General features: G+C 45.0%; 1 protein-coding gene across 3 annotated transcripts in view; it reads right to left on the bottom strand.

Moving 5' to 3' along the window:
- Nucleotides 1-13500, bottom strand: part of LOC144716987 (uncharacterized) — a 55415-nt gene that overhangs the window by 17141 nt on the left and 24774 nt on the right. For all 3 annotated transcript variants that reach the window (XM_078592288.1, XM_078592287.1, XM_078592289.1), the window contains 9 exons: nt 10921-10989; nt 10627-10722; nt 10422-10529; nt 3373-3486; nt 3187-3270; nt 2633-2761; nt 774-972; nt 238-381; nt 102-145 (listed from right to left, as the gene is read on the bottom strand). In XM_078592288.1, coding sequence (XP_078448414.1) covers nt 102-145; nt 238-381; nt 774-972; nt 2633-2761; nt 3187-3270; nt 3373-3486; nt 10422-10529; nt 10627-10722; nt 10921-10989 — 987 coding nt within the window. The remainder of the gene's footprint in view (nt 1-101; nt 146-237; nt 382-773; nt 973-2632; nt 2762-3186; nt 3271-3372; nt 3487-10421; nt 10530-10626; nt 10723-10920; nt 10990-13500) is intronic.

Below are 13500 nucleotides of genomic sequence, written 5' to 3'. Positions count from 1 at the left end.
TTAATGGGACCAGTGATCTATTTTATTCTAAATTTTCCACTCACACATTTTATCAAGTGGCAGAAGAAAATGAAAATATTAATGGAGAAAATGAACTTCACCTTGATCAAATCTCTCAGCCTTCCAAGGTTCCTCTTGTTGGGATCTAAATGTCAAAATGCAAAAGTAAATCATGTGAACCAAAAGAATCTAGTTTATGTAATCATTGTACTGAAGCTAAGAATTTATAGTCTCTACCTTTTGGAGGCTCCATATCCGTGCAAGTTACTTTGATACAGGGAAAGCAATCGACTCTGTTGTCTTCAGCTCTCCGGAAATCAAATGTTATTAATGATACAAAAGCTGTGATTTGCAGGAGAAAGTCCAAGAAGACGGCTAATGCTGTGAGAAAATGCAAAAGTGTAAAGAGTCTAATGATTTACAAACTTGACCAGAAGTTGACGTTCCCAAAACAGAAATATAGGTATTTTCATTTGCTACTGGATCCATAAAAATATTTTTCCAAGCCTAAAACTTAGATAACATAATAAGGGTCAACTAGTCAATTTTCATAATTGTTTTACAAGGTCACACTTATATAATATGAAATTTGATTGTATAATAATATTATCAACATGATATATAATTAAACTCTAAAAGATACATTTTTAAAGATAATTTTTTGTTAACGGTTTTTAAAGATAATTTAATATATACAAATGACATAAAAGAGAAATTATTAATCTGATAAGATTCCAAGTTGGTGGAAAAAATTGTCAGCCAGGATGGACTACCAGCAAACATAGAGAATGCACGGCATGCAGGCATCGGAACAAAACTTCCAACAGCAAATGCAAGGACTTCAGAAATGCTAGCCAGAGTTATGGATGGCCCAACTTCAGCGAGTGCGCTGCTGATTCTTCCTTCTAATGACAAAGCACATGGCTGACGTTTGACTGCATGTACAAGGATGCACATGTTATCAACTCCCACCTGTTAACACCAAGAACTTACTTTGCATTAAATTACTGGTAGAAGTTTTCAGAAACATTTTTTTGTGAAGAAACCAATATATGTTTGATATAAGTAAATAAAAACTACAGGAACCTAGAAGAAAAAACAGGGTACAACATTATTTGTCCTAGCCGTGGATGCCCTGGCCCCCTTCCAGTCAAGGTAAGCATACAAGGCAGCCTGAAGGGCTTTCAGTTGCGAGTTTTCCAACATGCATACCACTACTTTAGTACACCGATGACACTACATTCTGCAGTTTCAACGCTCTAAGACCTCCGTGCAGACTTCTCATGATTATAGATCAATTGAGCCAAATCTGCTATTGTGGGGTTCTGTGTTACACAGGAGGAAGAATCGCAATGCTCTTTGGCTATGGGACTGCCCATTGTGATGTTACCTATGCGCTACCTGGGATTGCTCTTGAAGAGGGTGGTCGTCAAGCACAAATTGGGCATTGGTGACCGAGAAAGCAGAGAGCTGACTGAAGGGCCGGCAAAGCTATGTGCTGTTTTCAAGCTGCCTAAGGGGGGGGTAGTTCACTGCTTGGAATCCTTGATGAGGCGCCTCTTTTGGAAAGGGCAAGGGTTGACAAAGGGTAGTGGATCTACTAAGGTATCATGGGAGGTGGTTTGCCAACTCGTGGAGCATGGTGGGCTAGGAGTACTAATCCTCCAAAGCATTAATACCACATCGTTGAAACAATGAGTGGGCAAGAGTATGGGAGAGGAGGAGGACATGACCAGGAAGGTCTTGAGAGATAGTTATGGTACAGAGATGAGCTGGGAAGAGGGGTGCCTTTCCTTTAGGAGTCATCAGTGGCCATGAAAGCACCCATGATCAACTGAGTTGGATCAGCGAGCATATATTGATCCAACTCAGCCCACAAGGACGTGACTTTGGTGCTATGATCCCAAGCAAGTTGCGGACCATGGACCAAAATTTGTGGTGCGACTCACAAGATCATACATAATGGCCAAGTTGCTCTTCTTCGAAAAGATTCTTAAGCAGCAGTCCATATCTCCTTGGTTAAATTAAGAGATAAGAATTTGCAAGTAAAGGATGGACTGATGCTGTCAAGGAGCCCGTAGCGGAGTCACAAAGAATGACGACAAATCCTGAGCGGGTGGTAGGAGGAGGTGGGAATGGATTAAAGATAAAATCTGGAGGAAAACTCCAAGATACTGGCTCTTATATCATGAAGAAACCTGGATTAAAAAATAGACTCATACCTCACAAAAGTGTTGTGGGATTCATTACGTGGTACTTATATGGTTATTACATAGAACTAGAAGAGAGAAATAGAAAGAAGACCATTCAAACAAAACTAAATGTTAAAAATTCATTCAAAGACATAGTAAAACAGTCAAAAAAATAATCTATAGAAGAATATCGTAGATCTTGATGGATCCTACAAAAAAAATTTGATAGCAGTATGATCTCTACTGGCCTCAGAGAGACTGAGACCATACCCATATCATGCAGTGAGAGGGAACCATTTTTCTATATATATAAATCATGACTAAGACCCTAACCATGGAGATCAAAAATTACAGCAGAGAACTTAGACATAGATACATAGCTAATAAGGTACTGAATATATTTATTTCAATAAAAAGGGATATGGAAAAGGACAGCTTACAGCCAAGACCAAGAACGGAATGACTTCCATTATAATGAGTGTGGACTTCACACCAATAGCACTAAAGAAGCCCACCGATCCCACAATAGAGATAATGACAATCAAAACTCCAGCGAAGCCCAGGAAAACCTAGAACTCTAAACTTTAATCAAATGAACCAAAATGTTCAAAACTTCATATTTATGTAGCAAGCATCAACAGTGAAAATGCGCCTAAGCCATTGAAAACCAAGGGATAGAAAATTTTCATATCAAATGATATGAAAATTTGTGACTAAATATGAATGAAATGGGTGCTCTTAATTAAATGGCCTCATACAAAATTATATCATAAAGTTATATATGAAACATAAAAATTCCATAGTGGATTAAAAAAGTAATTTGATAGCCTTTTAAAGAGTAAGTTAAGACTATGTGTTTTTAATGCAGGCACTAAATGGGCCTAACCCAAATCGATTTATATCTCTCCCCTTCTCTTTCCGTCAGAAAATAATTTAGGGCTTGGCGTTTTTAGTGAGGAAAATCAGTCATCAAATGAAATACTGCACCACATACCTTGGAGGAAATAAATATAGAAAAAGAGTGAGGAACTCCACCAAGTGCAAATGAAATGTATGTGAACATAACAATATAGCTTATCTGAAAAAAGGCATTATAGTTAAATTTTTACAGGGATTAACTTAATAAACCTATGAGAACACTGAAAATGATCAAAATTAGAGGAGAAAAAAGAATAGCCACCATTATGGTGATGACATCTGCTGTGCTTTCTCTTTTAAGTTCTTCCTGCACGGAGCTTTCTGAAGAGAAAGAGATAGAGAGATTCCTCATTTTAACCATTGGTAAAATCTCATCCTGTTAAAATGTATGCATCAGTTTTATGACGGCTAACAAAGTAATATCTTAATAAAGAGAAGAAATACAGGGGGTATAAGGATTAAATGATGTAAGGAAATTGTTACGAGCATAAATGTATAAAAAGAGATAGAGAGATTCCACGATTAAAAATTGGTATCACCTCATCCTATCAAAATGACAGTATCAGTTTTATGATGGCCAACAAATTAAGACTTGGATTGAGAGAATAAATTAAGGGATACAAGGATGAAATGCTCAACAAAGATGTTTTTAAGAAAAGAGGGAAGATTACTCAAGAATGGTGATCAACCCGAATCTAATAATATATATGAATGTGAAACACATGGCTGACTGAAATGGTCTTCTCTCCATATGATAAGATCCTTGATAGGATCGTCAACCTATCCGGGGGACCATTTCAGTCATTTGGTCATTGTGTGTTTCCTTTAAATTGGGATGCACACCGTTTAGGAGGGCAACCAAAAAGAATGAAGTATGGTGCCCTGTCTCTCCTCTCCATGTCTATGGTCCCTCTATCCCTCCACGTTCCCCATCTCTCATGACTGTCTCTACCTCACCGTGTCTTCAGGCCCTGGTTCAGCCCTGCCTCCTCTGTTTGGCCTCCCCTCAAATCATTCCCGTTTCTCCTCTACCCGGGAACTTCTACCTTGCCTCATCCTCTACTTCCCTCTGATAGGAGCTTAGATTGAGGATTGTATCGCCATCCTTCACGACCCCTGAAACCAGTACGAAATAAAGCTTTCAACATTTTGTAGGATGTTTTCCTTCAATACAGCCTTCCCTTAAACTCAACCTCATTGCCAAGCAGCCATATCACCCATAATACTGCGAGGAACCTTCCCTGATCAAGCCCCAACTGGCCTTGTCTAAAGCCACATCCACCCTCGTATGATTCTGCAAACTCCAGAAAAAGTATGAACAACCTTTGATCCCCCTCTGTCACATGGGAGTCACTGCTGATGTATCTGGAAATATGTGCTTCCAGTGGACTTAAGGTCAAAACTCGTATCCTAAGAACAGCCATCTAAAAGTCCACAATTTATAGAAACCTTCTGCTTCCATAGAAGTTGGCAGGCGAGGATGATAGAAACATTGCCTCATCAAGGCTTCCAAGTACCTTTTGATTCCGTTATGCAACTTAAAGACCAACAGGTAAAATAAGGAAATTGCAAAGACCACCACTCACTGCAGTGCTAAATGGGCCCTCTTGATGGCATGCGCCTCTACACGGCTTCTAGTCTCCTCCACCTTCTCGATCACCACAATCCAATCTGAGGGCGAAAGCCATCCCCTTGTAAGTGGTAATACCAAATCGTGCATGGACAATGGGACCGAAGCATTGTAACTCTTCCTCTTGTGATTGGACAAACCCTACAAAGGCTGATTTTATTGATTGTTTTACAGAGCCAAAAAAATGCATAAAGGTCCAATGATATGGAGAGGTTTCTAGCTTCCTGGATAGAGCCTTACATAAAAAATATTGTGTCTGCATATTGCAGTAGCAGAATGTCATTTGGGCGATTCGGAATTAGGAAGCCCTGCAATAAGCTGTGTGCAATGATTATACATGTGCAAGTGCCAAGGGATATCCGTACCTGAACCTCCTATGTGGGTAGATCTACCCTCCCTCTGATGTTCCATTCAGCAACACTGAGAATGAGAGGGAGGTAACAAATCTCAGAACCCAAGCCACCCACTCGGTGGGAAATAATATCCTCCTCATAGAGATCCACGCAAAATTCCAGTCAAGAGAGTCATGTCTTCCCAAAATCAAGTTTCCACATGAAGCCTCTATTTCCCTTTTTCTAACAGGTCCCTAAGATTGCAACTCCCACCACTATTCCATTACCAACTGCCAGTCGCGGTTGGAAGCTGACTGGAAGGGTCTCACAAGATCACCAAGCACCTCCCATAGTCTATTGGCCAGAACTTTATACATTGTGAGTTAGATGAGATTAGACAATGAAATTGGCTGAAAGTTAACAACTCTAACGGCCCTTGGCATTTCGGTATTAGGAATAGATGCAATTTATTTATGTTACCCAAGCCATAGTTCCTCCTTCGAAACTCCAACATGTCCATATCCTCTGTCTCAGACACTTCCTAAAACACACTGACGAAAAAGGCCAGGAATCCATCAGATTTTACAATTAGCCCCATAATTGTCGCCATTACTTCTTCTACTGTGAACGGCCTCATCAAAGCTAGCCCCTGGACTGCTCCATTTTGATTCCCAGTACCCACCATATGAGTGGCCCCATCACCCTCCTATTGACAACGACAACGCAGGTGCCTCCACCACCCATAGTTGAGCCACCCGTCTTCTCAGACAAGGATGCAAATCATTGGTTGTTCCATGTTAAAATGGAGCATTGTCCCTGCCGACAACATTGAGCGCATACACATTGTCTCCTTCTATTTGGATGGCAAAGCCTCTGCCTGGTTCTGTTACCTTGATGACCACACTGGCTTCCAAGACAGACAATTTGAAAGGGCAATTGAACTGTCGTTTTGGCCTCAGGCCTTGCGATGCTTATCGTTTCCTCTTCCAACTGCAGCAGACAGACACCATTGACAAGATGGTAACTGCCTTCATTGAATTGGTCGGCTATTCGCCTCACTTGATGGACAACACGAGGATGAATGCTCTTAATCTGGCCCTTCATCTGGCACTTTCTGCTGCAGTCAACCACTCTCATCATCCGCCCACTTCTGAGCTCATAGACTCAGATTTGGAGCTAAAGCCACCTTAGTCAACTAGGTAGTAGTGGGTGACGAAAGACCAGAGCATCCACCACCCCCCAAACAAGGCACTCCATAGCTGGGACAAGGCTGACCCCACTCTGCCCAACACATAAAGTTGACGAAAGATGAATTCCTCCAATGCTAAGCCAAAGGTCTATGCTAGCAGTGCAACTAGGATCTCAGGTCAGACCACGGCTGTCGCAAGGACTTGCAATTCCACACTGTCACATATCCACCAGATGATCCAGACTGGCAGAGAATGATCCCGATGCCACGTCTAACCAGGGCCTTCTAACCACACGAACCGTTTTGCTTAGCCTGGCTTCGGGAATGCTGGTCATTAAAGAAGGGAGGATTGCTATGATCGCATTGAAGACAGTACGTCCTGAGAAGAACGTATCAGTATCCCATACCTGAGATATTTGGTACTGTAGATAAGTAGGAACTGACAAAGAGACAAACGAGCAGGGTGACTAGAGGACCTCCGCCACCTTGAGATTTGGCAAGAGATCTATGTTTAACTGCTTTTTCAAAAAAAAAGTACAATCTAACTCACTTTACAAGTAGGGGTTCTCCTGATCCTCATACCGGTGTAGAAACCCTTGCTACAAAAAACATATAAACCCCCATCTCCAACAACTATCCACCACACGCTGAGTGGCATACTGGAGAGAGCCATGCTGACAGCAGGAACCGAAGCAGAAACAGACAGAGAGTGGTGGAGAATGTGGAGGCCACCTTGTTCCTCAACAAGTGTAGTCGTCTGCCCTGACACCTTATCACAAAAGAAGCAGGTACTAGGGGTGAAAGATAAGTCTTGACCTAATTCTTGGACAAGGTGACGAAGGGAGAGGGGGCTAAGGGTAAGGCGTGGGACATGAAGAACATACGTGAGGGTAAAGTGGTAGGAGAGTTGGACACACCCCACACCGGCCACACTGAGGAGGTCACCAGATGCAGTACTAATTTTATGAGAGCTAGGAGAGGGGATGTAGGTGAGAAAACACGGGGATGCAGGGGTCATATGTGCTGTGGGACCTGAGTCAACTATCCATTGCATATGGGAAGAGGAAAAGAAAAATGTTTACCTTAGTGAACTAGTGAAGGAGAGCCCACCAATTTAGACTGAAGGAGCTGTTGGAGTTGGTTGATTTCATCGCGCCTGAGCTGATCTCCCATAGACGATGTGTCTGCAGAAGTCGATTGGGGTACTCCAGGAAGGACGCGAAGAGGCGTAGGAGGAGCAATGGATGGTCCAGCTAAGGCAGGGATATAGGTATGAGGCGCCAGAGTGGTCACCAAGTGACTTTGGTGAGCATTCTTCCTATGTTGCTTGTAGCAAGTTTCCTTGGTATGACCTCTTTTCTTGCAATAGTTGTAGAAAAGAGAAGGATCGCCATTGGTCCTGTGACCGGTGATCGCCGACTTCAGGGCCAAGGGGGCCATGTAAGGTTACAACACTGTAGGAGAGGGCGTATGAGGTGGCCCTTCCCAGGCATGTGTAGGTCGTGAGTTCCCAAGCTGCTAAACGGCCATCGCCGAGGCAGGTTCGGGGTGGAATATGCCAAGGCGTGTCTCCTCCATCTGACCAATACGAAGGGCCTCCTTCAAGGTAAGAACCTTTTCCCGATGGATAAGCTGGCCGCATAGAGACTCGTACTCAGGATTCAATCCCATGAGGAATTTGAGCACCTGGAGTTGAAGAACATACCCACGATCAACTGAGTGGGGATTAGGAGGTATGTAGTGGTCCAATTCAGCCCAAAGAGATATCAATTCCATGCTATAAGTCCAAAAAGATCGGAGACCATGGACCAAGTTAGTGGAGCGAGTCACAAGATCATAGATAATAGCCAAGTTGTTTCGCGTCGAGTGAGATTCTTGAGCAGCGTCCCATATCTTCTTGGCGGAGTTTAGAGATAAGAATTCAGCAGCAGATGATGGGCTGATACTGTCAAGAATCCACCTGTGAACCACACCCTCAACATTGAGCCAATGATCATAGGGAGAAGCAGTGGGAAGTGGCGGCTCTTCCAAAAGATGCTTCATAAGTTTCCCTTTCAAGGTACTTTGAATGTACTGACGCCATTGAAGAAGATTCAACCCGGTGAATCTAAAATCAGAAGGCATACAGGCAAAGAATAGTGCCAAGAGCTCAATTCAGATGAGGAGGCAGCCTCAGTGGCAGAGTGGCAGGGGAATTAATAGAGTTGCCGGTAGCCATGCCATAACCTGAATCGGTGGGGGGCGGGATGGAAGTGAATGTCACTCTGTTGACTGAGGCTGGGTCAATTGACCGCAAACAAAATGAGGCGACATAGGCGGAGCCTCGAGCTGATACTCCTTGAGTTGATATCTAGGAGAGTCCTTGCGCGTCGCAGACTTGGAGTCGAATCCAAATCGCGATGACTAGTCGGACGGAATCAGGATCCAAACAGAATCGCGATGAATCGCCGGGAGCGAGATTCTAGATTTGGAGTCGGAGTCGGCAAATGGAACCACCGAAGAGTCGGCGATCACAAACCGGCGAGGTGGAACCGATGAACAGATGAACCAGCGTGCTTCTAGATTTGAAGCATGAGGAGGTCCAGCGAGCTTGAAGAATCGCGATGAATCTGTAGCTCTCTGACTTCTCCGAGAGTAGTTCGCTGGAGAACTTGATAAATCGTGATGAATCGGTAACTCTCCGACTTCTCCGAGAGTAGCTCGCTGGAGAACTTGAAGAATCGCGATGAATCAGTCACTCTCCGACTTCTCCGAGAGTAGCTCGCTGGAGAACTTGAAGAATCGCGATGAATCGATAACTCTCCGACTTCTCCAAGAATTCGCTGGAGAACTTGAAGAATCGCCAAGAAAAGTTCTAGGAGAACTTGAAGGATCGCGATGAATCTCGATTGATCGTCAAACCTGACTTCTCATGCGAACGTCAGTAACTCTCTGATCTGGACGAATTGAGGCGGCTCTGCCGATGGAATGGCGGCGGTTGGTGACGCCGAACAATGAATGGCACTGTTGAGCAGCAACTGTCGGCGACCTTTCATTATGTTGAATAGGCTTTATTTCTATTCCATGGGCCTACTTATATGGGCCCATTACTCTCTCTCTCTCTCTCTCGTGCTCTCTGTCTCTCTCTGTCTCTCTCTCTCTGTCTCTCTGTCTCTCTCTCTGTCTCTCTGTCTCTCTCTCTGTCTCTCTGTCTCTCTGTCTCTCTGTCTCTCTGTCTCTCTGTCTCTCTCTCTCTCTGTCTCTCTGTCTCTCTCTCTGTCTCTCTGTCTCTCTCTCTGTCTCTCTGTCTGTCTCTCTCTCTCTCTCTCTCTCTCTCTCTCTCTCTCTCTCTCTCTCTCTCTCTCTCTCTCTCTCTCTCTCTGTGTCTCTCTCTCTCTCTGTCTGTCTCTCTCTCTCTCTGTCTGTCTCTCTCTCTCTCTCTCTCTCTCTCTCTCTCTCTCTCTCTCTCTCTCTCTCTCTCTCTCTCTCTCTCTCTCTCTCTCTCTCTCTCTCTCTCTCTCTCTCTCTCTCTCTCTCTCTCTCTCTCTCTCTCTCTCTCTCTCTCTCTCTCTCTCTCTCTCTCTCTCTCTCTCTCTCTCTCTTGCCCTACTCTACATGTAACTATTCAGAGAGAACTCTAAACTAGGATTAAATTTTTTTCGACCTATTCTCTCTCCTTGGGCTTCTACATGGTATCAGGGCCACGATCTGCCGGCCGGTGATTTGCCTATTCAACATAATGAATAGGCTGTGACTAATCCAGCCTACTAGTCTTCTGTATATATAAAATACATATGGAATACTAAAGTGAGCAATTTTATCTTTTCTACCTTGTATCTGTTCATCCTCAATCGAGAGCTCAACTCACACAAAGCTTGAAGGTAAAGCAATGTTAGTGACACATAAGATAGGCTCTCTATTAGCCAATGGAGAGTTTCACATGAAAGCCAACCTCATTGCAACCTCTGTGGGGAACGCAGTGAGGGAAACCAAAGCTAATAATACAAGCCTTCATAACTTGGGAATCATCCAGATTAATCATAGGTAAAAATGAAAAATATGGAAAAGGCAATCCTGAGAAAAACCAGCACACGACAATTTATATAAAAAGCATCAACTACGGAAAATAGTATCAAATGTTGCACACAATGATCCAAAATATTCAAAAAAACAAATTATACCTTCACAAGCCTTATGAAGGCAGATTCCCATGCCAAAGACTTCCCATTTTCATTACCAGTCTTGTCAATTGCATTATTCACTGGATATGTAATCACAAATGAGGTAGCCTAACATAGGCAAAAGAAGGGACTAAGGTTCTACTGGCAAAATGGTGCCCGTATTATTTTAGGAAAAAATCTTACATTTAACAAAATAAATATGTACCTCAGAAAAGTTTTTCCCAGAAAACCCTCCCAAAACAGTAAAAGGGTCAAGAGGAGCTCCAAATGCACTCAAGCATTTCTCAGCTGATGAAAAATGCTGTTCAAAATATAAAAAAGGATAAGCGAGATGCGGTTTGATTTAAAATAAAATAGATCAATATGTATTTGTTGAAGAAGTCAACTAATTCATCAGATACAATATATAACCTCCAAATACTTCAAGAAGGATGATTGATTTGAAACTTCAATGACGTAAATCTGATACTTCAACATATCAAAGATTAATCCAATATACCTCAAAACAGTATTCTGCATGCGCGACTCCTCCACGATCATCATAGTTTTCGGGATCCATCTTAAAATACTGAGAAAGAGAATCAAGTATGTCAACAAGAAACTTTATAAAAGTATGCAGTATACAATAAAGCTATTTAAACATTAAGATATACTTATCATCATTTGATTTTTGAAAGAAAGAGGGAAGGTCAGTAGAAATCAGTGATCGACCAGGAATTAATGATATACATAAACGTGCAGTACACGACCAACATGGACCTCTCCCCAACCATCCCTCCCTTTCTAACCATTATGTAACGAGGCTCTCAAAATTAGCGTTCGCCCAATCGATATCCATCCGATATCCGATATCGGACAACCGATATCCAATATCCGGCCGAAAACGGGGACGGTGTCTGATATCGGATATCGAATATCGGTCGATATCCGTCATTTAGGTGTAGACGGCCATCAATACCGGATATCGTGGGTGAGGACTGTTGATCTGAGTATTACATGTCTTTATTTTCTCTCTCTTGTTAGCCCATTAAGGGCCCTCTCTAGTCAGCCCATTAGGGCTTCCTATAAAACCCTGTAATCTCTTTCATTTGCTATCAAGAATTGTTCTTTTCTTGTTTACATGGTATCAAAGCCCTAACCCTAACCCTAATCTGGGTTTCCTGGGCTCGACCTTGCGCTCCGATCTTCGGCGGTTCTCACGACCGCCTGATCTCGCGCTCCGGTCTCTCGCCGTCTCGCTCCGGGCCTCCCAGGCGCTCGCCGTTCTGACATCCGCCGTCCCAGCGTCTTCCGCTCCGGCGCCCGCCGTCCCGGCCCGCGCCGCCTCGGCTCGCGCCCTCCCAGCTTGTGCCGCCCCGGCTCGTGCCGCCCCGGCTCGCGCCGCCCGGCGACCGGCGTCCCGGCGCTGCCGTCCGGCGACCATCGTCCCGCGCGCCCGCCGTCCGGCGACCGCCGTCCCGCCCCGCCGTCCAGCGCCCGGCGTCAGCGCCCGACGTCCCGGCACCCGCCGTCCCGGCTCCCACCGTCCCCGCGCCCGACGTCTCGGCGCCTGCAGTCCCGGCTTCTCATCATTCGGGCGCCTTCTGACTGTGGTCTACTCTGCTTTCATCATGACGAAACCGGTTGAAGCCCAGACCTCTACTGTTACGCCAGACTCGACGCCGGTATCTACGCCACATGCATCTGCGGTGCCTCTCGAGCCCGAGAATTGGTCGTCCTCCTCTGGACCATCCTCTTTGCCTCGGATGCCTCCGGATGGTATGTTTACTGGATTCAATCTCCTGCAATGGCGCCAGTACGTCCAGATAACTTTAAAAGGGCGTCTCATGCGCCATCTTCTAGAAGACGGACCTTCCCGGACCGATCCCAAGTATTATGACTGGCTGGACGTTGAGGGGGTAGTTCATCGTTGGCTCTTGGACAGTATTTCACCTAGTGTTAAAGGTGAATTCATGTCTCTAGAGTTGGCTCAGACGGTCTGGGAAGCAGCACTTGAGAGCCACTCCAAGAAGCACAACATTGCGACTCTGTACGAATTGGTACATCGGGCCGCTAACCTGCGTCAAGGGGACCGGTCTATCATGGAGTACAGTACGGAGCTCATTTCGTTGTGGAATGAAATTGACTACTACATGCCGCCCGACCCCCATTCGGTGGACCGCCAATATACTCTTCAACTTCGGGTTTTCCAGTTTCTTATGGGACTGAACCCGGAATATGAAGTTGTACGGGCTCAGCTTATTCATCGAGAGACTGGTCCTACCTTCAAGGATGCGCTCCACAGTGTGCGGGTTGAAGAATCCCGCTTTCAGCAGGCCCAGAGCTCGGCTTCGGCACTTGTAGCTCATTCCTCTTCGTCTGCACGCCCATCGTCGACTCCACCACCCGGCTCTTTGCCACGTGGTCCGACGGCTCGGACGGAGGATTCTCCAAAGGGTGATCCTTCGCTGTTTTGCAATTACTGCAAGAAGCGAGGTCACTCTAAGGAGACGTGCTACAAGTTTCAACGGAAACGCGCACCACCGAGCAACCTTGCTGCAGCCGCCTCGTCCGTGCCCCCCCCCAAGTCAAGTGCCTATGCTGTACGGTCTTCTCCCGACTAGTGCCTCGCCCGCTAGCTTCACTCCGGAAGAGATGGAGCGTCTACGCCGCTTGCTTGATCCTCCAGTCGTGGGCTCATGCTCCTTGGCCCACGCAGGTATGTCCACCAGTCTTCCCACACCTACATCCCCTCCTGGCCATTCTTTTTCCTCTTCCACTTGGCTTCTTGATTCCGGTGCCACCGCCCACATGACCCCAAATCCTCGAGCCTTTCAAACTTATGCACCCGTTTCTGGCTCCTCCAAAGTTAAAACAGCCTCCGGCGATCTTCTCACCATGGCGGGTATTGGTCGTGAGGCCCTTTCCTCTTCTATGCATCTATCTAAAGTTCTTCATGTTCCTCGCCTTACTCATCATCTTCTCTCCCTATCTAGCCTTGTTCGCGACTTGAAACAAGACCTTACCTTCTCTCCTAATTCATGTTTTTATCGTGATAAGGTGTCGGGGAGGACGATTTCCATTGCTGAGGAGCATGAGG

The sequence above is a fragment of the Wolffia australiana genome, chromosome 2 (assembly GCF_029677425.1).
Source record: "Wolffia australiana isolate 7733 chromosome 2, ASM2967742v1".
NCBI classification, from domain to species: Eukaryota; Viridiplantae; Streptophyta; class Magnoliopsida; order Alismatales; family Araceae; genus Wolffia; species Wolffia australiana.
This window is presented reverse-complemented; position numbering and strand designations above follow the sequence as displayed.